Source organism: Cibotium barometz, chromosome 58 (genome assembly GCF_041138505.1).
Source record: "Cibotium barometz isolate CiBa-2024 chromosome 58, ASM4113850v1, whole genome shotgun sequence".
NCBI lineage: Eukaryota > Viridiplantae > Streptophyta > Polypodiopsida > Cyatheales > Cibotiaceae > Cibotium > Cibotium barometz.
The window spans coordinates 41135692-41161665 of NC_141103.1; the positions used below are offsets into that span (position 1 = coordinate 41135692).

The window sequence follows — 25974 nt, forward strand, 5'->3', positions numbered from 1 at the left end:
TGGACGAGGGCCATGGGGTCTGAGGCATCGAGCTCTGCATAACTCAGTGGCTTTGTCAAGTGTCACATCTCTCGGTCGAGCCCCTGCAATAGCTTGTGGTCCGGGTATGGTGGGTGGATCGGCCCTCGGAGCGCTGATCTGGCAGAAGTTGGTGGGATCTCTCTGTGTTGGTCCTCGAGTAAGTACAACTGATTTGGATCTCACTAAGAACTCCGTGTCTGCGGAGCTCTAGAAGAAAGAGTCCCAGGGATCTCTTATTTGGGAGTCCATGATCCTACAAAGTGGTCCGAACCCAACTTCGAAGAGCCAGTGGAACTCCCCCCAAATCTCATAGTATACAAGGCAACAGCATATGTAACGATCCTCTGTCTCGGCCTCTATGTGACAGAGCTGGCATATCCTGTTCTCTGGTGTGGCCACCCTAGGCCCATATCTGGCAGTCTCCACTCTCAGTTGGTTGGACAAGGTGTGGATTTGACCAATCGCGCACATCTCACCCCAAAAGATAGGTGTGTCCATGTAGCGTGGGCGGACGATGAAGCCACCCTCTGTTAGGCATAGGAGGTGATCTCTGTAGAAGGCCATCTTCGTCCCCAGTGGACAACTATGTGAACTCCATGTCCTTTGACTATCCAGTGTGACAATATCCTTCCTGATAACCCTGAGAGAGAGAGAGAGAGAGAGAGAGAGAAATGAAATGAAATGAAATGATATATTAACGTCTTCAAAAGGCCAAAATGACCTATGACACCAAAGTGATCTATGAGAGAGAAAGAAAGAAAGAAAGAAAGAAAGAAAGATTTTATTAACGTCTTCCAAAAGACCGAACTCGGCCTATGAGACAAATCGGTGTACCTGTATGGGGTAGCTTCTGTCATCCCAACAAAATGAAAAAGTAATGAACTAAAAAGCTGAATCTGGGTGTGCAATAAGTACAATGAGTGGTGAAGGGGATGGAGCTCTAATACTAGGAGAATGCAAAGCTATATGCATGCAGTATACAATCATGATATGCAACCTAGCTAGCTCCATCCTGTACCATACTCTAGCTCCATCCTGTACCATACTGGGGGTATAAAATAGTATACATCAATGAAGGGGGTGTCCACCTGAAGAACATGCCTGGGTGTGCTCTAAAGCGAGCGCTCGGCACCCTCTCTGTGAAACTGAGAGAGAGAGAGAGAGAGAGAGAGAGAGAGAGAAAGCTGTATTAACGTCTATTAGAGGCCGAACTCGACCTATGACACAAATCAATGTACAACTATCAATGTCTTCTGGATGTCCAGCAAAAAAAGGACAAAATGAACATGAAATAAAGTATGAAAGTACTGAACTAGTGGGGGGGTGTGATGGATGGAGCACTACTGCTAGAGGCTCAGTATGCAACATATATGCGTAGGCTATACAAGAATGCAATGCAGATCTGTCTAGCTCCAACTAGTACCATAATGGGGGTGTAATATGTGATACATAGGCAATGGCAAGGCAAAAATACCTCGGAGCATGATCTCCGGGTGTGAGTGTAAGTGAGCTAGCCGCTCCTGGATATGTTGCTGATGTCGAGCCCGTATCTCTGTGATCTCCCTCTGATGTAGTCTGGGACTCTGGTAGCCTGGTGCTCTCGGTCTCCGTCTGGCTCGGAGGTCCGCAGCGCGCTGAAGTGTAACCCCCTCATGTGTCAAGGTAGGCACTGGGATAGATCTTTGGAAGAAATCAGTGAGCTGGAGCTGCCGCCCACCTCTCCCTATGGTATGAGTCCGTAGCAGTGTCTCTCTATGGCATTGTGTCTCTAACAAGAACTGGCCAAATCTACGCTGGTCTGCGGACTCCATTATCTAGCGGAGTGAGGGATGTCCACTGAAGATGGTGGTGTCTCTCTCTCTAATGACACTATATGCTCTGCATCTGCATACATAATGTTCCTCACTCTCAACCTCCTCTTGGCATAGTCTGCATATCCTCTCTGCTCTGGGAATCCGTGCTGCCCTACCTGCCTCAATCTCAAGCTGGTGTGATGACACTCTGAGTTGGCCAATCGCCACTCGGACACTGTGAGGCATGTACACATCCATGTATCCAGGTCTCTGTATGCATCCATCCATTGAGATACGCATAAACTGATGTCTGTAGTATAGCATCTTTGGCGGTAGAGGCTGACTGGGTCTAATCCAAGTCTCTTGAGTGTATCGCTGCCATAAATCCTGCCGAAGGACTCGATTCCTCTCACTCTGAGAGAGCTGAATGTGTGGTGCATGTATATCATACTGGAAAGGTGGCAGGTGATCTATGTCAAGACCATGCTGAGTGAGCCACTGTATCATCTGTGAATACCATGATCTCCTATCTCCACTCTCTGCGAGCTGCCTCGACGCCTCAAAAGCTCTATGTGAGAGTCCATTTGATCGCATATCTCTTATCCTCTCTATGAAGCAGATCATCTGGAAGAGGAGGGCCTCTACTAGCATAGAGGGTACAGCAAACTCCGTCCGGAAAATGTCATGTGGGACGGAGGGTTTGCTGCGGATCATCCGTCAGAGCATGAGAATCTGAGGCCTCTCTATCTGAGACCATGTGGAGGTGGCGAGCCTAGGTGCCCATACTGCTACAACATACATCAAAGCAAGGTGACTAGTGTGTCAAACAACCACCCCTTCGTGCGGGGCTCCTGGAAGTGTGCCTAGTGACACTCTTTCTAGCATGGCCAGAGCTGCATACCCTTGTGTGAGTCTATCCCTGGTTGCCTGTGCCATAGTAAATCTTCCTGGCGGAGTTGTAAATGTAATCCCCAGGTACACATATGAGTCTACCACCTCTACCTGTCCTCCTGCTAGTGTGAAGATGGCCTATCGTCGAACCGGCCCTGAGCTGTGGAAAATCATGGCCTTGGTTTTCCCAAGGTTCACTGTAAGCCCCCTCTGTGTGCAGAAGTCATCCAGTGCATGGAGATGGTGTTGTAGTCCCATCCGCGACTCAGAGACCAGAATAATATCATCTGCATATAGCATAATGTGGACTGTGGTACCGGAGATGTCTACCCCGTCCCCACCACCGTGACCAATGAAGTCAGCCACCTCATCGATATATAGCCCAAATAGTGTAGGAGAGAGTGGGCATCCTTGCTTCACACCTATGGTGCTAGCAATAACATCAGATACCTCCCCAGGGCATCGTACGCGCCCGAGGACCTGCTCATATAAAGCGTACATGTCCCAAATCATCTCTGATGGGATCCCCAATGACTGTAGGTGCTGGAAGAGTCTCTCTCATGGCACCGTGTCAAATGCTTTGCGGAAATCCACAAAGCAGCAGTATAATCTCTTCTCCCGCGCCCTAGCCTGGTCAATCAAACATCTCAGAGTGAATATATAGTCAATAGTGGAGAAAGCTCGTCGGAATCCAACCTGCCCTGGTGCTCGCAGTCCCTCCTTCTCTGCATATGAGCTCAACTCTCCCTCGAACACTGCGCCATAAAGTTTGGCCAATGTATGACCAATCATGATAGTCCTGTAGTTACTGGGGTCTAGCATGTCTCCCACTTTGTGGAGACGCACGATGGTGTGCATAGTCCACTCAGCTGGTAGACCCTCCACTAGTGCCTTATTAAAGAGGTGAGCAACAAAGGGTCCCAGTGTGTCAGCTATATAAATAAGATGCTCACTCCGTATACCTGTGTGGTCGGCCGATCTCCCATGCTGTAACCGGCGGATAGCTCTCTCTACCATCGAGGCGGTAAAGAGAATAGAGGTGGTAGGGCGGGATTCCTGTGGCTGTGGTATGGGCGGCTGCTCAGGGATATGGTAGAGACTCTTTGCATATGTGTGCCATGTGTGTGGATCCTCAATCGGGGTATGAGGGCGAGGCTCTCTCATCCTGCGCCATGCAGTGGCTACATCTCTGCTCATAAGTAGGTGGTATATATCCCAGTAATTTTCCTCCTCATATGCACGCCTCTTACGGCGTGTGAGGATCCTCATCTGTCGGCTCGCCTGTCTCCTTGTAATGGTCCCCAGTGCTCTCTGGGCACGGAGGTGTCTATATAGCTCTCTGCACGCATCATCATACCACCGATTCAGGGACATGCTCCCAGATCTATCTGTGTGTGCAATGTGTGTATGATGGGGGAAGATGCGGGTGGCGGCCGTATGTAGTAGAGAATCGAGATGACAGCTGGGTGGTGAGTGTGTCTAGAGGTGACAGGGAATCCATCTGGAATAGCATGTCATATACATGATGCTCATATATGTCTGCCAAGTCAAGGGTGAAGTAGAAAGTTGTATGCGATGCCTATGTGGGCTGTGTGGGTGCTGGTGTGGAGCTCGCCAATGACAGTAAGAGGTATGTGTGATCCGCACCAATAGGACACGGGGGGGGATGGTGAAAGATGTCACTGCCTGTGTGGTCTCCATGGACCCCATGATGTAGTCCATTGTGCTACCCCCCCTGATCGTGGAAAGCATGTCAGTGCTCCTGAATCCTGCCACTGTCTCATCCCGTTATAAATAACAAGATGGTGTCGCGCTCCCAGCTTAAGTAAGTGATGACCATATCTGGTGTTATCCGGCCCTATGTCCTCTGACACCCTGCAAGCTCCCGTGTCCTCCACCTCTAGTGTGTGCATCACCTCGGGGTGCTCGAAATCATAAATGTCGCACTGTCGGCTCTGTGTCCGTGCATTGAAGGCCCCCATAAGGAGGACTTCCCCCAAGTTGGAGTAGTGTATGATCTCATCTGAAAGGGTTGCATATGGTGACTCTCCCAATGGCCCTGTGTCCTCCTCCTCGCCTCTACTCTCATCCTCTGTTGTCATGGCATATCTCGATCCTCTAGTAGCATAGAGCAATGTACAAAACCCTGTCTGCTAAGAGCTGCAGTCTAATCCACATGTACCACCTATAGGCGCTCCTGTACCTCTCGCTTGAAGAGTACCGCTATACCTCCAGATCCTCTCGATGTGCTATGCCGTGTGGTCCCCCTGTATGTAAACTCCCACTGATAGCCCTCTACTTTGGGTAGCCCCCTCTCTCGTTGGCTCTGGTGCGTCTCTGTAAGTAGTATGATGTTCCGTCCCTCCATGACCTCCTCCATCCTCCCAGGATGTGTCCAAAGTGCTACATTGCAGTTCCACACTGCTATGTGTATCTGTGTACCTGGATCCTCCATAGCCGATGTCCCATAGGCCGCCTGGCGCTAATCGGTGGCCTTGCCATCGATGATGACACGGCCATCGCTCTCTTGCCCTCTTTTCGGGCCTGTAGGACTCTCGGAATGCATGTTTTCCTGTGTTCTATCTGCATCCTTGTAAGGTCGTCATCCAAATAGATGGGATCTCCCTGTAATCCTCGTAGAATCACCCTCTTCCTCATGAAGGTGACCCTCTCTGTCTCTCCTGCAAACTGTAGGATGAGGGCTCGCTTGCGTGTTGTGTCTTTCCCGGCTCTCCATGCTTTGGTGAAGGGGCGAGGGTCCTCTTCCCTGTAGCCGAGCTTCATGCATAGAAGCTGTCCATCTTTCTCGGGAGTGGAGTCAGGTGTCTCAGCAATACCTGTGACTCGAATGTTGAGGCGGCGGGCATGCCTCATCTTCTCCTCCTCAATGGTGGTGTGAATGATTTGGTGTTCTTCCCTTTGAGTCTCCTCCCTCACTTCTTTACGGATGTTCTTCTTCACCACCTCAACCCATCCTGATTGCTTGGCTTCGAGTTTTCCCTCCATGTCCTTTGTGATCTCCTTGGAGATCTCTTCCTTGATGGCCGTGAGAGTGTGGTCATTGATCTCCCCTTCTTCCTTCTCAGTGTTCTTGACGGCTACCAGTTCCACTTTCAATGCACTCACCTCCTCCTTGAGTGCTGTGTTCTCTTGTTCAAGGTCCGTGACCCGTGCTTCGAGGGCCATGATGTGCCGGTGTAGTTTGTTCTCCACCTCATTGAGGTTGGAATCAAATGTCTTCTTGTTCTCCTTGATTAGTTCCTTCACTGCCATCTCGAGGGCCTCAAGCTTCTCTTGGAGACTCAGAGCCATTCCTCGAGATTACTCTGCAGCACTTCCCACAGGCAGGGAGGAAAGAGAGAGAGAGAGATATGTTGCTGCCTTGGGGGCCTGAGGAAGGGTGGGTGGGAAAAGGGAGACGGAGGGACTAGCGGACAGGGAGACGTGCCAGCATAGCGCGAGCACGGCAGCGAGGCGAACAGAATAGCATAGCGGGTCCAGACAGAACAGGGCCAGCCCAGGCGGGAGAGAGGGCGGCGAGCAGGGGCGAAGGCGGCGGCTGCGCACAGAGGCGCGCACAGAGCGAACAGAAGGCGGCGGCGAGCAGGGGTGCGAACACTAGCGAAGCGAAGGAGAGAGAGAGAGGCGGGGGGGGGGGGAGTGGGTAAGAGAGAGAGAGAGAGAGAGAGAGAGAGAGAAATGAAATGAAATGAAATGTTATATTAATGTCTTCAAAAGGCCATAATGACCTATGAGACCAAAAGTTACATGAGAGAGAGAGAGAGAGAGAGATCATCTTAACATCTACTAGAAACCCAAAGGGTCTATGATACCAAAAAGATGTTACACGTAATCCGTGTGTAAACTAGAAATAAAACAACGTCATAAGAAAAATAGCAGATATCAGATTTATATAGTTTCATCCTGCATATGAACCTTTGTACAGAAAACTGATCCATACACTTCATCCAGTCCAACAACACGTCCCTCAAACCAGAACTCCATCAAGATGATAAATGGATTATTGAGTACTCACTCTTATCATCAAGAAGACTCCCACACCGCCACCACAAGCCATAGCATGCCTGTAACATTCGCTTTGCCTGTTCGTACTGCATACAAACCCATAATTATTGCATGAAAGGATAAACCAATACCATAACTACTTAATACTATCTGTAAAGGATTTGCAAAGATTGTCCCTTCTTCTTGTGGGGAGGAAAAAAGTGCTTCTAAACTATGCCCCAACAACCATTTGTTACTCATACGCAATAGAAAAACATTTAAAGAATATATTGCACATTTATTTTGCATCCCAATCAACAAATTGAATCTTTATTATAATACTTGTAAATTGTGAGAGGCATGCAGGTTCTAATTTAACTGCAACCAAAATTAGTGCGCGTTTTGAGACCCTTCCTTTGAGACACTGCATAAATAGCTAGAGTGAATGCAAGCAAGGTGTCATCATCGTGAATGTCACCATTGGAGAATGTTGTATCTGACCACCGACTGAGCTTGTGCACATGTAGGTTGATGTCTTTTGTGGTTATGTTTTAACAACATAAATCCACCAATTCCCAACAGGACCCCTACGCGCAACTGCACCTGATCCGCCATCGCCTGTGTGCCCCCCCCCCTCCCCCACCCCCCGACCCCCCCCCTCCTCTCTTCCGGGGCACACCTTGGTCTTAAAACCCCCATAATCTCACTCATAAACACAACAAAAGCCTCCCGATAAACACACTAAATAGCCTTTATATGCATTGATACTAGCTATAACAGTTCAAGTCATACCCTCAAAGAAAGTGAAGCTGGAGCTCCCCCCTGTGCGCGACCTCTGTAACCCCCTGCTCCTGTGCACAGCAGCAACACACACCCCCCCCCCTCTTTCACCTCACTCCAGTGCACCCCCTGCTTGCCCTGCTGCTGCCCCCGCCTTCGCCTCCCCACCCTTGCCGCACTGCTGCCCCCCCTGTGGCCCCTCACCTTCACCTCGCCAGCGCCCCCTCCCTCATCGCCTTCTCTTCCGCCCCCCCTCCTTCGCACTGCTGTGCCCCCCTCGCCTCAGCCCCCGACTTTGCTCCTTCTATCCACCTCAGCCCCCGCTTTTGCTACCCTAGCCTCGGCATGCCTTGCCCCAATTTCTCCTCCTCACTGCCGGTTATCCTCACCTCCCTGCGCAGCCCGCCAGGCTGTGGGCCGTCACCTCGAACACCACCCCTCCTCCCTCTTACTCTCTTCCCCGTCTTCCTAGTCAAGTCCTTTTAGCTTTTTGGCTTTTTTCTGTGTCAAGATTCAGCAACTTCTGGTCTTGAACCCCCAGGAGCACTCCATGGTAGCTGCTCCGTCATCCTCAACCGAGGCCGCCTTCCGTTGCCCCTCTTTTTTAGAAGCGGACCTCCATCTCATCATTTTGACAGTCACATCTTTGGAGGCGGCCGCCTTGGTATGCAAGATTGTGGGTAGCCACCCAGTGCACGGACGGTTCAGGGAAAGGTCACTGATATCCATCCCTTGGGATGTGGCTACTCAGCCCTGTCGCACTGCATACAAGCAAGCCTTCTTGGCACACCAAGAAAGGTCACTGATATCCATCCCTTGGGAAGTAGCTACTGAGCCTTGGCGCACGGCATCCAGCCCAGGCCTTCTTTGCCAGGTGGCAGCATGGTTTGGACCCAGCGTCCCACCCTTTTGTTGGCGTCTCAAGCTTTCCCGTGACAGCCGACTTTGGAGGTCTTAGGAAGGAACACCTGTTAGAAGTCATCTCCTGTCTAGATTTATACACCAGGGCCTTTGTTGTGGGTGTGCCCGCCCTTATCAGGTGTTTTATCATTTTTCCTCACTCCCCGCATTTTTCCCTATTTTTTAAATTTTTCCGTAGTGTGGATGGATGCCAGATGGTTGGCAGGAGCCCATGGGGCTGGCCGACTGCACCCCATGGCTGGCCGACCTGTTTTACACAGTCGTGTAGGTGCTGGTGGCTGGTCGACTTGGTCCTTCAGTCGTGGAGGCTACTATTGCTGGCCGACTGCTTTATGCAGTCATGGAGAGCCTCTAGCACAGGCAGACTCCATCTATGGGGCATATAAATATGCCCCATGCTCCCCACTACTTTTTGTATCATATTCGGGATCTTCTTGTGTATATCAGAGCAGAGTTACACGCCTACATCTCTCTTTTCTTTGTACTGTTTTTCTGCCTGCGTTTTTGCTCTTGTGTTCCCAGATCTGGTCATCATCTCCGCTGCGTATTCTGACATGGTATCAGAGCCCTAGGCTCTAGATAGGTCTTGGGATTTGTGTGAGCAAGAGGGGGACTGTTTTGTGGCTGATTGGTGGACTATTTTGGGCTGATCGGGAAGAGAAGGTGCAAGAGGAAGGCGGGCTGATTTGCTGGACAGCCACTTGTAGGTTTTAGTTCTTCTTTGTTCCCACCCACCCACCCTTTTTCAGGGTACATCCCCGCTATGGCAGATCTCTTTGAGATGGCCGAGAGACTTGTGAAGATTCCGACACTCCCCACGTTCCCGGTGGACCGTCAGTTGGACGAGAGCAACTACGGCATATGGAAGGTGATGATGGAATCTGTTCTGGAGTCTTACGACCTCGCCGGTTTCGTCGTCGTTGGTGTTCCACGGACGGAAGTAGAGGAAGGGGAGTTACCGTCGATCCGAAAGGACCGGGAGACCCAGACACAGATGTGGGATCGTGTCAATGCCAGGGTCCGTTCGTTTATTTTCCTCAACTGCACACCACAGGTAATCAATCATGTAAAGCACATGACGTTGGCCAGAGGTATATGGCAGCATTTGGCCTCACTTTACAAGAGGGTATCGCCCATGAAGAGGATTTCCTTGGAAGTACAGATGCGGGTTATGAGCCCTGCAAAGTCGTCGACGATGCGGGAGCATATTAACAAGCTGCAAGCTCTTCAGCAGGAAGTTCTTCAGGCTGGGAAGGAGATATCGTCAGAGGACATGGCCATCACGTTGCTGTCACACTTGCCCTCTTCGTACTCAGCATTTTACTCGTCTTTGATTACCAGTGGCAGGCTCAGCACCATCACGTGGGAGGAGCTTGTGCCCATGGTCCTGGATCAGGAGGAACGATTTACGAACCCTCCTCAGGGTGGAGGTTCGGAGGCCTTTACTGGCCAACGGTCGAAAGGCCGTAACTCGGGCAAAGGGAAGGCTTCATCGGAGAAGTCTTGTCCCAAGCGGAAGACCGAGAAGGGTGAAGATTCCTCAGCAGCAATCATGAAGACTCCGGCTTTTGTGCACCTGGAGGTGATGGACACCGATGCTTCATTTTCTTCAGGCAGGGAGGAGATTGGAGGACTCTCCGCAATGGATACTCGGGAGTGGATTCTCCATAGTGGTGCTTCCAGGCACATGACTCCTTCCCGTTCCGGTTTACAGGATCTCTGCAGGCTTTCTGGTCATATTCTTACTGGGGATACGTCCACTATCCCAGTTCACAGTGAGGACAGGATGGAGATAGTTCCCGATGGCAGAGGAGGGAAGCATTCCTCCCAGGTGTTGTATATTCCGGCACTTGGTTTTCATCTGTTGTCAGTGCATCAGGTTTGCAAGACTGGCGTACGGGTGGAGTTTGATGAGCATTTTGTTGCTCTCTGGGACAAAGCAACAGGCCAAGTGGTTTGGGAAGGTGGAGTGGAGAATGGAGTTTACAGGCTTTCAGCACTCTCTCCCAGGTCCTCAGGTGTGTGATGAGTGGCAGTCTGGTAATGGCCACTTAAGTGTGGATACACGGCAGGTGCGGGCTTTCCGGGACCAGATGGTGGATAGCTTGCCAGTAGATGGCAGCAGTTGGCAGGAACTTTCCAGTACTGATGTTGGTAGTTCTTGTATTCGTCAGTCAGAGGAAGCTGAACAAGTCACTTATGCTCTGATGTCTCAAGTCACTTATGCTCTAATGTCTCGTAGTGTTCAGGACATAGAACTTCCAGTAGTTGAGGATGTTCTTTCCACGGGGACCTTTCGGAAAGCCAGGCAGGTGGCAGGTGCTTACTTGCAGAAGAAGGTGGTTTCTCCAGACTTTGTGGTTCCGGATTCAGAGAGGGTGGTTGACAGGTTTCATCAGGTTTCCAGGACTTGTTTGTGCACCGTAACAGGTGTTGATCCTTGTGAGCAGTGTGATGCCTTTTTGACTCAGAAGCTGTATGGTTCATTGATCTGGTTGATGGACACCAGTTTGGACGGGAGCTTCCTGATGAGGCAGTTGAGCTCATGGTTGCAGATGTCTCTTTGGGAGGCAGGATTGCGTTTCCTGTGGTTTCTGCGGCATGCGAAGGATCATAGACTCTTTTACACAGGAGGGGGATTGTTGGATGGAGTCCGACTCCATGGTTGGAGTGACTCAGTTTGGGGAGGAGATCCGGACACGAGGGGATCTACTTCAGGCCCAGGAGCAGTTTTACGAAGCAGTTGGAGACAGTCATCTTTTGCCTTGTCGAGAACAGAGGCAGAGTACCGGGTTGTTTGTGATGCTGTTTGTGAGGTGGTGAAGATGCAGAGGTTGCATGGCAGGTTTGGGCTTCCACTGGAGGAACCCATGGTCATCCAGAGGCACTTTGTTCGTGAACAGATCGTTGCTGATGACATCTTGCTGTAGTTTTGTTCGACGGAGGACAGTACGGTGGACCTCTTCACGAAGTCGCTATCTAAGGATTTGCTCAGGCGGCACCCCAGCTCCCAGTGGTTGGTTTCACAGCCAGGAGCTGAGAGGGGGTGTTAGAAGTCATCTCCTGTCTAGATTTATACACTAGGGCCTTTGTTGTGGGTGTGCCCGCCCTTATCAGGTGTTTTATCATTTTTCCTCACTCCCCGCATTTTTCCCCTATTTTTTCCATTTTTCCGTAGTGTGGATGGATGCCATATGGTTGCCAGGAGCCCATGGGGCTGGCCGACTGCACCCCATGGCTGGCCGACCTGTTTTACACAGTCGTGTAGGTGCTGGTGGCTGGCCGACTTGGTCCTTCAGTCGTGGAGGCTACTATTGCTGGCCGACTGCTTTATGCAGTCGTGGAGAGCCTCTAGCACAGGCCGACTGCAACTATGGGGCATATAAATATGCCCCATGCTCTCCACTACTTTTTGTATCATATTCGGGATCTTCTTGTGTATATCAGAGCAGAGTTACACGCCTACATCTCTCTTTCTCTTGTACTGTTTTTCTGCCTGCGTTTTTTGCTCTCGTGTTCCCAGATCTGGTCATCATCTCCGCTGCGTATTCTGACAATACCTTCCTCTCCACACAGTGATAGGTGGTGCTATTGGGAGAGTGAAGGAATCCTCCCCACCCCCCCCTCCTGGCAAAACGCCGCCTCGGTTCTTGCTCGAGTGGCTAGGATTCCATCCCTTCGTATCTGCATATCCTCCATGGAATGAGTGCCTCATGCCACATCACTTCGTTGCCTTCAGGGGGGGACGCTATTTTGCAAGCTACTCCGGTCTAGATTTAACCAACCGTCCTCTCCTTTTGTTGCTGCCATTCTTTTTGTCCAAAAGAAGGATAAGGCTGCATGCTTATGTGGATTGCAAACTGCTATCTTGGTATACTCAAAGAATGCTGCAGATCATGAAGATCATGTGCGCATAGGATCTTTATACCTAGGTATGCTCAGATAGCATCCCCATTAACTAACCTTCTCAAGAAGAGTACCCTTTTTCAGTGGACTACAATGTGTCAGAGTGCCTTTGATAAGCTGAAGACAGCCTTAGTAACCAACCCTGTCCTTAAATTTCTAGATTTTACCAAACCCTTGAGGTAGTTACTGATGCCAATGGGTTTGCCTTAGGTGGTGCTCTTATGCAGGAAGGTCAGCTCGCTCTCCAATGCCTTAGAAAGGCGGTAGAGAAATTTATCGGCACGTTTTGAATCGGGAACCAACTCTATGCGATGGTCCTCAGGTCAGCTGGGTGGGAGATTGGGTGGTAGCATGATGTTGTATTGAGACAAAAGACCAGCCATCCATTGCTCCCCTGCAGGTGCTATTTAAACTGCATTAGACCGAGAGCGGACATATAGTGACACACACTCTGGTCCTTTTATGATGGCTCATGGACCTGAATGTGAGTGGAATTTCAAGAATGCTCCGATCCCTGCGTATCATGATGGGCTCAAGAAAACCTTCAACAATAGTGAAAGAGTCATGCCTCCAATCAGGAATGGGTGCATAATGTCTAAACCACTGGATCTCGAGGATAATGTCACACCCTAAAAGAGGGGAAACAATGAAATCCCCCTAGAATGTTTCTCTCTAAACCTGAAACTCGAACTGCTGAGCTTTACGAGAAATGTGTGTACGTAGACCAGGGGTAAACCCGTCCACATCTAGATGATAAGGAACCAAGATACATCTTGTTTGCCAACTACGGAGAGATGGCATCCTCAGAACTGCCCATGTTGAAGAGGACAATGAATTGTTATCCCCTTGTAGTGCCATAGGTACGGATGAGAGCCTTTGTCTATCCCTCAACCTTACCCTCTTGCTTCTCATCAAATAACACTAGTGGCACTGAAATCAAAGCAGGCAAAAGCTGAATGGCATTAGAGGCTAATGGTGGAGGTGTGGATGGGGCACCTACGATTGCTACTATGAAAGCGGATGCCTTAGCAGACTTTTCAACATGCAACTTAGTGCAATCTTTCTTTCCGTGTCCAACAATGTGACAAAAGAAACAACGGTTCTCTGTCCTATATCGTGTCTGTTCGTCTAGTTGAAGATAACCTCCAGTCATGCCCTCCTTAGCTTTTTCCTCGAGAGTCTTCTTGGGCGTAGAATCCTTCTTATTGCCTGACTTTCCCCGAGAACTTTTCATTTATTCCTTTTGGCCTTTACTGTTACGAGCCCCCTTACCCTAGGTAGATGACTGTTGTTGGGGCTTTGGGGTAGACTGTACCTGCTTGGGCTCACCTCCATTCAGTATCAATTCCTGATTTTGAGCGAGGGTCAAATTTCCTAGCTAGGTACCTAATGTTAGTATCTAAACCTTGAATGAACTGCTTGAGCTTATCTGCTTCCGATATGCCCAAATGTTAGGCCATTGTAATGACCTTGTTGGAATTGGGCAAAACACAGGAACCACCCTGAGTGAGTTTGTAAAACTCGTCCTCCGATTGGTCATGTACTGTGGTGGAAGAAAACGAGCTTTGAGGTCAACCACAAAAGTAGTCTAATCAAATTGGAATTGGCTTGTGATGGGGTTTGTGTGAAGTTGTGACCAATGTTGCCGCCAAGTAACAGCTTCCCCAATGAGTTGGGGTGCTACCACATGGACTTTGTCTTGTGGATCTATAATTTTAGTAATGAAAAATGTGCATCAAATTGATGAATAAATTGAGTACCAGCAGCATGATCACACTTACCATCATACTTACTAAATTTGGAGAGGTTCGTATGATGGTGGTGGTAGGAGCGGTGGAGCACGAGGTATTCGGAGCTGGCTGGGGGAAGAATGCCAAAATCTGTGCCATCGTCGGCTGATGCTAGATTTGCATAGCCTCCGAGTCGAGTCTTTGGTGAAACTCTCGGTCAGCGGTCTCTCGACGACACAGGTCTTCCTCATATTTGCATGTGGCTTCCTTATCTCGTTGTTTCTCCGCATGTCTCTGTTCACGTCTATCATCGTCTTTTATTCTTTGTTCATAGTGAAAAGTATCTGTGCTAGATCTAAGATGCCTTCTTTGGGCTTCTCTTTTTTTGCAGCAAGCTGCATCTTCAGAGAATTTATTTGCTCCATCTTTATTCTCAGGAGCTCTTGTGTGCTTGGCGAAAGCGTACTGTATGTTGGTGCGTCGCGTTGGAAGCTTTGTGCCTCCATAACTTCTTACTAGCTTTCTTCTTCATGTGATTTCTCTCCCGACATGGTGGAGGCCTGGGTGCTTTTTCTGCACTGCAATATTACCATCCACCGGATGCTGTCACTTCTTTAGGTAGTCGAGCTGGATCACCAACCTGATGCTCTGATATCAATGTTACATGCGCTGAGGTTGATCGTGGTAACACACAACAGGGCCTTCTTTATACCTTTATGCGGTGAGATTCTTTAGCATCCATTTCAGAGATTAGAGAGAGCAGAATGAGAGAGTGAAGTAGACGACACCTTATTGGGTCCCAAATACCCACTGCAGGGCCCCTGCAAGCACGAGTATTTGCTTATATTTTTCTTTGGAGAATGATGTACAATGCTCGAGTAAACAAGCGATATGAATGCCCAACGCAAGGACAAGGAAGACCGTACGTCGGCTAAGTATCCACCAATCCAAGGCTCTGATGAAGACTCTTCGGGCCACTGATGCAAGTTTAGATAGCTGTAGGACTGCACATATGTTGGCTGAATGCTGAAGAGGTTCTCCCTTGTTAGCCTAGAGAGAATAGAATGCGGAGCTGCTGTACACTTTGCTGAATTACTGAATGAATGAATGAGGGATGAGGCGACTGCTTATATATGTCATTAGGCTGCTAGTCGGCTGGATGGTAGCTGTCGGCTGGTTCTGGTGGACATGAAAAATGCCTAAAAATAGCATTAAATGCTGCGCATAGTTCCTGCTGCCCACACTTCTAGTGACTGACTACTCCACGACCTATCTGGCTACCTAGGGACAAATAGCTACTGGCCGACACAGATCATGAGGGTTCCTCATGCTGTCGGCTGCCTCAAGAAGAGGTTCAGGGCTGTAAAACAGCCCTTAACCTGCCTGTCCAATGAAATACCAGCCATGGGCTGGTAAAAACCTAGTGCAAAACCTAGGCTAAGGCTGAATTCTCCAAGTGGGTTAAGAGGACTGACTCTTGACTGACCTCTAAGGCTTGGAGACTGACCTACGTAGCTCGTGCCTGACTATCCATGGACTAAGGCCTCACAATGGGGTCACAACGTACGACAAATATTCCTATAAAAAGGTACTACTTCTGTACAAATGTTGCACTGATGACCATGCCAGTGTACCCCAGTGACATGACAAAAAAACTCTTGAAAATTCAGCTTTAGCTCAACGAACTCTATCTTCAATGCAATCTTTGAGTCTTCCTTTTTCCCCAAAAAATTTGTCATCAGCGATATGATGAATATAGTTGTCACTAAGTGCCAATGCTATAATAGCCAATGCTTTATCATCCTTAGTAATCCATGCAAGCTCATCATCTCTGGTAGTAGGAGGTTGTTTCTTTTCCCATTGACCACACTGCAAAGACTTTCCCTCATGAGATGATACTTGACCTTCATTTGCCAAGTATGAAAACCATTGCAATTAAATTTATCCAAACTCATGGGGCGGGATGTCATTATAATGATGAAGGAAGGTCTTACCCTTTGGTTTTGCACACTAGGACAGCATCTAAACCTTTACAATTAGATTAAGTGATTAATGATACCATTAAAGCATACTTAGTGCAAAACCTCTCGAACGATAGGCAAAAAACTAGTGGGTTTGGAGGATACAATTGAAGCACTAAATCAAAGGGGTTTTGAGAAATAATGCAATGGCATGCAATAGCATCTCCTCAATGAAGGTTTTAAACCCTCAATGACTCCAATTAGTGCGCACAATTAGCACTAATGAACTATTAATGACAGCAAGCTGAAAAATGAAGAAAGTGTTGATTCTTACCATCCAGTCATCATTTTGCATCGAGATTTGGGTTATGCACTCCATGTAGACCCAATAGAAAATGCCCAAGAGGAATTAGATCCACTCAAAGAGAAAGCGTCGATTTTGTGTTTTTGGTTCTGCATTTTGGCGCTAATTGACCTACGTTTTTCGCTGCCTCTGCTTCAAGAGGGGCTAAGCCCCTTGAGGTGATGCTAGAGCTATGTGTTAGCTTCAATATGCACTAAAAACCTCAGAGAATGATGCTCTATAGAGGGAGAACAAAGCAAAACATTGACATGGGGTGTTTAGGCAAAGAGGCAAAACATGGTTTTTGCTAATTAAAAGTGATAATGGCACTAATCATGGAACAAAGCTCTGATACCACATTGGGAAATAGGGTGTAACATAGATTAGGGTGGAAAGAAGTGTGGATTAAGCATGGTAATTAAGTATGAGATCAAGCTAATGATAATGATTAACAGAAGTGAGAAGTGCTTCAGACACACAAGATCAGCACATTAGCCAAAAGGTCTCTATTAATTGATGAAGCCTTTTATAGGATTAGGATTTGGTCGTACAGTTTTCAAATTAGGGTTTTCTGATTTTGACTGCATACGCAAATTCAGGTTGTGTTGTTATGTACCCTATATGAAAGGCTTGGGCAGAAAAACCCTTAAAAGAGCAGAAACCCTTAAATGAGTAGAAACCCTAAAACAACGTAAACCCTAAAAACCACAAGAACCCTTCGCTTTAATACCAAATGTTGGCACACAGGAACCTAGTATTCGGATTTGTGGGGCGATGGAACCTCACACGCACACACAGGAAGCAAACGTTTGAGAGAGAGAGAGAGAGAGGGAGAAGTACTTGCACATATATTCACACAACAATGACAAGTGACGAGTACCAAGTGACAATAATAAGCCTAGTTTAGGTGTCCTTTCACACCAAATGTGTAAGGGGAAAAACCCATAGGACAAGAGTGCCCCTGGAGTTAGTGCCAGTTCACATGCAGCACTACATGTAAGCATATGCCCTCATTAACCTTTGCATAATTCTTAGTTGTACACACACTAACGCTAGGTTGTTTGCCCTTCTCTAAACTCGAAAAGCTTTGATAAAGACCATTGGGTCTTAAGTACTTTCATTTCTGAAATCTCGTACCTTGTTGGCTATTAAAAACACTCACCAGTTTCTTGCCATCTTCATAAAGTAATCTCATCTCAATAGCCTCAGAAAGAGCCTTGACATTTCTTCCTATGGGCTACAGGTCATACAGGCACAAGATATACTTAAAACACTTGCAAGAAACTCCTTCGACACCTTATTACCAATTTTACGATACTTATCGGCATATTCTTGCACAATCAAATTTTTTTGAGAAACGAAGAACCAAGAGTTGAGAACACAACTACACAAAACTAGAGGCACAAAGTTGTTTATGAACGTTGTTTTAAACCCATCCCATGTACGAGTAACAAGCTTGGATGCGGGTGGTGATACAGCCAAACTGTTCTTCTGCTCCTCCCACAAGCAAACAAGTCCAAACTGGTCCCCTCCTCCTCCCACAAGCCAAACTGGTCTTCTCCTCCTCCCACAAGCAAACGGGCCTCCACCTCCAGATGCAAACAGCTGCAATTTGTAAGAGTGCTCACCACCCAAGCTCAAGCTGTAGTTGCACTCAAACAGAAGCACAGGCTTCCTAAAACCTTGGTCTAGACTCTAATGCCAACTCCCAAGCTCTACTCCATAGCAAACCTAACCCTAGAGCTCTCATGCAAAACCCTCACACTACACGCAAAAGAAAATATATCCTCAATCATGCTCGACTCTCCAAGACAGCAAATCCCACAATAAGCATAGCAAAACCCAACTACCATGACACACATTAACCACCTAACTTTGCGTTTTAGCCTACAATCACGCAGGTTATAAACAGAGACCAGACACTCAGACACTTATAGGCCCCTTATGAATGCATCAATAGGCCCCCCTCTAACCAGCTTGGCTCGGCGGTCAGGCTACGAACCTGGCCTTGCTTCAGCTGCTTGCCTCAGACCGTCATTCATGCTTGTTGCTAGGAAACGTTGATGCGCACTCTCATGCTACCATGGTATGGGCTCTCCTTCGAACAGCTTGTCCTCGAACCGTCATCTCTCAAAGGTCCTGAGAAGTTGAGTCTTCCCGACAACAAAATTGACTCACAAATTAATTATATTCAGCTTGAGTAGATATAAAATGCTTAGCCCAACTTCAAATTTCTGCACGTTATGACAATGGTTGAAATAGCAACCATCTTAGTATCACAAGGTACGCAAAGATAAGCAAGAAGCATGTCTTTGATAAGACTTTCCTCATGTAATGCAAAGGGACAATAATTAATTTTGAACCCCGAGGAATCACTCCTACACGAAGTTAAGCAACACTTTTTAATCCGATCAAGACATCCCAAGATAATATTTACAGTGCCAAAGGCACCTGGGAGGCCTATTTCCAAGAGCTCCAGTTTTGAAAGCCAAGGAAGGAGTCGAAGATAGTCAAGAATTGAGACTAGAACAAGGCAAAATAGCAATTAACACTATTGGACAACAGATTTACAAGGAAAAAAGTATTCTATTGCAAGGAAATGAATGTCCATTGCTTAATGTCAAAATTGACTTATATACAAGTGGCTAGTGTTCACACTTGGCCAGACAAAACTTAAAACAGGTCTAGGGCCACTACTTCTAGCCCTAAGCAAGTATATACACAAAATTTGTGACCTCGTATCTGGTATTAAGCACCGGGTAAGGCTGCTTCGTAAAGTCGAGCACCGTCTTACAAAAGATAGGCTTCCATTACATGCAGTAAAATAGCGAAGCCCCACAATGTAGAACAGGGTACCCAAGAGTAAAGTCTACTTGCTCTATGTGTGGCCCATTATGGGATAATGGTCCCACAATAGCATAGCCAAGGTCTGTCCCTTCCAAAATTCCATCCTATGCTGATTGTACACCAAATGCTGAATAGAGTTCTATAGAAACCTATACCATGGCACTAAACAAGAACTTTATTGTGAATGCTATAACCTCAGTTAACTTAAAACGAGCCTTTCTCAGGATGCTAAAACTGCAATACCATGTTCTAACACTTCAGCATATTGTTCATCCTCTCAAGAACATTTTTGGACAAGTCTACACATATTAACTGCATAAGATTTGCAAACATAAAGCTCAAAAACTGTGAGAAAAAACTTTCTCAAAATTCAAAATAACACATTCAGCCCACGCAAAAACGATTTAGGACTAGATAAATACTAAAACCATCAAGTTTGCAAGAGTGCTGTAAAATGAGAAAAGCAGTACCTGCAGCAAGAACGACGACCAAGACCACAACAGAGTGTCCCACAAAACAGGCAGAGAGCAGGTTGTTCAGGAACCGTTGAGCAAACAGGACAGCGTTCTTTAATGTAGCTGTAATCAAAAAATGGATATCAGATGTTGCACCATAGACATTCACAACCACAACTCAAACCTTAATTTCTTCACAAGTACAAGCATTTGTTTGCAAGGAAAAGCAGCTAATCTTTCACAAAAATTCCCACTAATTAAAGTTAAAAAGAAGTGCAATAGTCAAAATTATTCTCATCCTTTCTTGAGGTGGAGTGGGTTTTTTTTGGTGTTTGATGTATGTGTGCTGCATTGAGATGCTTAGACAACATTGTACTTTTATCACTCAAGGTGTTATAATGGAGCTACTTGAAGGGGATGATAGGGCATCACGTTGCTGAGACAACATTGTATCCTATCAATCTTGAAGCTCAGCCACTCCTACCACTTTATGTCAACATGATATGATGAGTTAAAATGAAAACGGAAGGGGAAGATAAAATACCTGACTTTCCATGGCTTGACTGAGACAACACATAATATGCAGTGACGACTAAAAACTACCTTTGTACACAGAAAGAAAACTAGATAAAAGCACTTAGAAAACTGTTTCACATCAGAACTAAAATAAATTTTCAGCATTTAGCTTACCGCTGTAGCAATGTTTGATATAATGGAGGCAGATCCATTAGCTTAAAAGGAGCTGCCATAACTGGCCTAGGAAGAGGCAGGAGCTTCCTGGAACCAGACTCCTTGGACAAGTGCCGACACCATCTCAACACCACTTCCTGGCTACTTTCTTTCTCTAGGATTGTTTGCAAAGAAGGAAGTGAGAACTTTTGCTCCAACTCTTCAAGCTCTTTCAAATCCTCAAAAGCGTCAGATATAGCCTGCCGGCTTTCATTGCTGATCCAATCAACAGCTTTCTTGGCTGTGACAGCATCATATGCTTTCACCTTCTCGCTTTTAATATCCTCAAAGGAGACATCAAAAAGCAACTTCTCAAGCAGTGCACAACAGCGCAGATACGGCAAAGTGAACCTACGTATGGCCAACAGTACTGGCCCTGAGGGAGCTGTTGAAGTTTGGTCATCCAATCTTCGAAAAAGCGGGATACTTGATAAGTTTGCTACCATAGTCTGTAAAAAGCTGCGTGCAGAAGATGGCAGCTGCAACTCTGCCAAGTTTGACACTAGAAACTCGCCCATAAACGCTACTATCTGCATCATGAAATAGATCATTATTTTTTTCAAAGACAAAGACAAATAATAAAGAGCAATACTGCAAGATTTCTACTGCCAATAAGCTGTGAAACTTCATCATATTAGAATAGCCCACAAAACAACATAGAAACTCGCCCATAAAGGCTACTATGTGCATCATGAGATGGACCATTTTTTTCAAAGACCATCGAAATAATAAACAGAAATACTGCAAGATTCTACTGCCAATAACCTGTGCAACTTTATCATATTAGAATAGCCCAAAAAAATCCATTGCCTTTTGATTTTCTGTAGAAAAAGTAACAAAAATGTGAAGAATCCATGAGGATCAAACAGAGAATCCCTAAAAACTAAGGACACAACTTGCAAGAGGCTTTGAACTCCTGCCTCTAATTAAGGCTTGTACAGATCGAGGAGGTTCTAGCCCTTAAGGTCATAACATGGCTGGCATTATCATTGAGGTTAGACTTATGCCTAGGGATGACCCTGAATAGGGACATTTCTAGCTATAAGTGACTCATATATCACTTAGTGTAGACTAGTGTGAAAAGGCCTAATTATTAATAAGTGTACTTTTACAATAATCCACAGAGCCTATATGAGTTATTGGCTCCACGCAGGAGGATTCCCAAGGAATGAAGAACCACACACTTGGATACCAGGCTCTGGTGGTATAAAACGCCACAGTTTGGGCAAACAGTGGTCGAGCCTCAGGCTCAAAGTGCTCTGGCAAAATTTAGGTTGGCATTTCTGTCAGCCTTCTTCTATCGACCACCCTGTTACAACCTACTACGCCCTATAGTGTCAATCTTCTACTTTTGGAATCTACATGATTAACTTGGAGGATGTTTGTAATTTTTGTCTACAACATGTTTAAGGACTACACATTTGAAAGCAAAAGACAGAAGTATGACAACCCAGGTATACTTGGCAGTCAATAACCTTTGAAAGTCTTTTTGAGTAAAGCTTACAGCAACAAAATAAGTCAATGAAACAGGAATGCACAAAAGTACAGGTTTTCAGATGTCATGCAAAGCCTAGTTTTTAATAGCTGTGGAGAAAGCAATATAGAAAACCATTGTTTATACCTGCGTAATACAAACAAGATAGAGAAGATGAACCAGTGAAATAAATGGCTCCATGGAAGAGGGAAAAGGAAGGGGAAGGCAAAAGACGATCCAGACAAGGGATGAGAATGGATCATGTGCCAGCACAGGATCAGCTGTGCGCCTCCAAAACTGTATGTCTGCAGCCTCTCGGCCATTGTCTATTAGTTGCAGAATCTTCAAGACATGGCCTGTAAAAATCAAAGGAATGGTCAGAAAATCCTTGTCTTTTGGGGGATGGAAAAACCAAGACACTGTTGTGAAAACCGCACCTGGCATAAAGGGCTCAGCTAATGAGTCTTTTGACACACCAAAACAGACTGAACCCACCAACAACTGTATACCCCTGGCCCTCAACAAAAGAGACTGGTGATTCTGATTTTGTATTGCTTTTGCAGCTCGAAGCAGCATCGGTAGAACAGATCCTTTGGATGAGTCAGCTGCTTTCCAAAGGGCATCTAAATTGTTATCTGCCTTGAGAGAAAGAGCATCTTTTCTAGTCCGTGCTGCCAGCTCGGCAGACATCACTGTATACCGAAGAACATCCCATAACAGCAAGCTCTGATTTATGCGGCAATTATTGGACTTGCTATTGCTCTCTCTCTCTAGAAAATATAGACCACAAAGCCTTGAGAAAAGACAGTCAAAAACTGCTTTCAAGGCCTTTGGCAGGGGCTTTGAGACAGTTTTCCTGAATCCCAGTTTCCAGACACGCTCCTCAGCGCTACGAAGCAGGTACATTGCATGGGGGACTTGCCAACCTAAAGCCCCAGAGGATACACGAGAAGCAGATGGCAGCCCACTTGTAACTGCAGTAGCTTGCTCCCTTTGGGCAGAGCTTTCCGCAAAATAAGGAAGAACAGAATTTGCTAGACGCCGACATACAGGGCACAGGAATTCTCCCTATCAACAAAAGAGAGAAGAAAATTAGATCCTATCAGCTTTGTAAACGAAATGCATGTCTTATATCATATAACCATTTATCATTCATTTAATTTCTCATCATTGGAACTCCAAAAACCATTTCATAAATATTACAAAAAGAGCCAGTGGTGTTGATAGCATTAAACCAATTACTATGATATCCAACTAAACATTTTAATAATCAAGTCAACGACTGTTTTCTTAAGCTTCGTTCACATCACCACAGCAAATATGCTGTCTATATGACTCTGTAAATTCAACACACCTACATGCAAACGCATGCAACACGTACCTGGTCTGGGTCAACAATTTGCAGTCCTTCAAACAGAGTTCTACTATGGTATCTGAAAGAGAGAAGGTCACCAAAGTAAACAAACTGTCACTTGGAAATCCAGAATTACAACAAAGGTAAATGAGAATACAAATAAGACAAATTAGAAGTAGCAACACAAAGTCAAACTGAATAAAGCTTGGCATATGCAAAGACGCCAAAGGGCATTCATTATGTACATCGATCTCTTGAAAGCGTAACCACAGGTTTTTGAGGTTTTATTTCTACAACACCTTGTCCCCAAGTAAAACCCCCCAAGGTGAACAAAAACAATCCGAACGCCATGTCAACATAGCATGTACACAAGCAAAAGTAGGATTGAGTTGACGAATGCACAAGGGATGGTAACAAAAAACGACTGTTTCCTGGCCAAAATGCAAAATGTCGTTTCTCTCTAGTCATCATTTCCATTCACGTTTCCTAATCTCCTCTCAATATTTCCCCCACAATTTTTTCCTTCAAATTTTGATTCTTCCCAAATTTCCTCACTATCTCCTCCAAAATGTGATCTGCCCCATGTGTCTCCTCTATTTCTCTCGATTTTCTCATTTGTATAATTTTTTCTTTCATGTACACCATATAACATTAAAAACTTGCCGTTTCCTAGCCATTTCAATTTTTCTTGTCAACCGTTCCATTTCGTGTAACATATAATCTTTTTTCTAATAATGCAAAGACATAATCCCCATTTGTGCTAATTAAGTCTAGTGTTAGGGATGCAATAGCATAGCTACTCTTAACAACGGCGCTCACAAATTATTTTATTGACAACTAGGTAGAAAATTATTATCCTAAGGTCAAAGCTTAACGTGATGTGGCATACTAACCAATCTAGCCTTTGCCAACATGCCAACCAACACTTTTCAATGTTGATGTCAATGTCATTGGGGGATACAAATGTCCCAAAGCAGTTGGCAATAGCTTTGCTATGTAAAATGTGAGATATATACATGAATTGCAAGCTCCTAAATGAGGGTTCCCACTCCTGGAATCCTAGGGAACCATGGACCAAATTAAGCTATTTCTATGCTCAAGCCTTACACATGAAAGGTGGGCTTTCAAGGTATGGAATGCCACGCTTTGGGTGAGGACTCAAGAGCTAAGCTAGGTGTTTAGAACTTGGTTTAGGCTCAGGCCCAATGGTGCTTCCTACAGGAGCTATGGCTATGAGGTGAGCTTGTCAAATCCTCCAACAAGGTCCAATGAACTAATGAATGGCTCAATTTTGTTGGCGAATTTGGTTGTGAGGGGTAGCTACCTAGTGGACCTGTTTTGCCTTCTTCCTCCTCGGTCTCTTTCAATTTCCTAAGAGGAGTAGGTAGAGTAGAGAGAGAAGACGAAGCTAAGAGGAGGAGATGAAACCAAGAGGAGAAGCCGAGAGGACATATGGACAACACCAAAAGACGCACAAATACAGAAGACAAATTGGCAATAAAACATAGAAATGATTGCAGAGAAAAAAACCAAGTTCATGTTGGCCAGGGGTGCTATAGCTATACACAGAAGCAAGCACATACACAGAGATCATAGAGATGGTAATGGAAAGAGACGCAAAACTGTACATTGCATTGGAATGTGTGGAGCTAAGAAGTCAACCCACATGTAATATCAAAGTACAACAATAATAAAAAGGTGGTGTCCTTTCAAACCATGTGTGCTAGGGGGAAAAACCCAAAGGAAAAAGTGCCCCTAGTTATGCCCGGTTCACATGTGGCACTACAACCATGTAATACATGCCAATAAATCCCTCTTGTGTAGTGGCAATGTGAACCTGTACAAGGTCGGTAGATCACTCTCTATAGGAGAGAAAGCCCAAAGCTTTGTAGAAAGCTTCAAACTTCTCTCGAGGCAACGCCTTTGTGAACATATCTGCAACATTATCCTATGTAGAGTAGTAAGATAATGTAATCTCCCCTACAGTTATCCTCTCCTTGACATAGTGATAACGAATCTCGATGTGCTTAGTGCATGCATGAAACACTGGGTTTTGTGCCACGGCTATAGCACTCTGATTGTCAGTGAGTATGGTAGTGGATGTCTTGTTCACACTCACGAAGGTCAACCATTAATCTTCTCAGCCATACACAGTCTACTATGGCTGTAAAGGCTACTCTGTACTCAACCTCAAAAGTAGATGTGGTAACAATGGGTTGCTTTTTGCTCAACCATGATATGCATGAATTCCCCAAAAAGAAAAAATTCCCATTGGTGGATTGCCATGTGTCATAGTCACCAACCCAATCCGAATCACTGTAAGCATGTAACTACCAGTTGTTTCCTCTCGTATATACCAAAGCAAAATCGAGAGTGCCCTAAAGATAACGTAAGATCCAGTTCACTACTTGCCAATGCTTTGTACCTGGGCTATACATAAATTTGCCACACTCGAAAACACCAAATTGAATATCCGGGCGTCTGTTACATAACTGTATGAGGAAGCCCGTTGCTTGGCTATAAACACTCATATCAAAAGACTCTCCAACATCATACATGCTCAATTTGAGCCCTGGTTCCATCAAGGTAAAGTTGGGCTTAGTATCCCGAAACCCAAACTTGTGCAACAGCTTCTGAATGTAGTTTGATTGTTGTACATATATCCCAACACCTGATTGCACAAATTGTATGCCCAAATAGTCATGCAACATGCCCAACTCTATCAACTCAAATGAGGTTTTCAATTCAGCTTTGAAGGCTGAAA

General features: G+C 46.0%; 1 protein-coding gene across 5 annotated transcripts in view; it reads right to left on the reverse strand.

The window, feature by feature from the left end:
• Positions 1 to 25974, reverse strand: part of PRT6 (proteolysis 6) — a 120371-nt gene that overhangs the window by 40651 nt on the left and 53746 nt on the right. For all 5 annotated transcript variants that reach the window (XR_015265026.1, XR_015265028.1, XR_015265027.1 and 2 more), the window contains exons 9-14: positions 23238 to 23289; positions 22294 to 22924; positions 22004 to 22212; positions 20344 to 20912; positions 19669 to 19776; positions 6742 to 6817 (exon numbers count right to left, since the gene is read on the reverse strand). Coding sequence is in view for 1 of the 5 variants with exons in the window: in XM_086792439.1 (XP_086648565.1) it covers positions 6742 to 6817; positions 19669 to 19776; positions 20344 to 20912; positions 22004 to 22212; positions 22294 to 22924; positions 23238 to 23289 (1645 nt within the window). In the remaining 4 variants the exon portion in view is untranslated. The remainder of the gene's footprint in view (positions 1 to 6741; positions 6818 to 19668; positions 19777 to 20343; positions 20913 to 22003; positions 22213 to 22293; positions 22925 to 23237; positions 23290 to 25974) is intronic.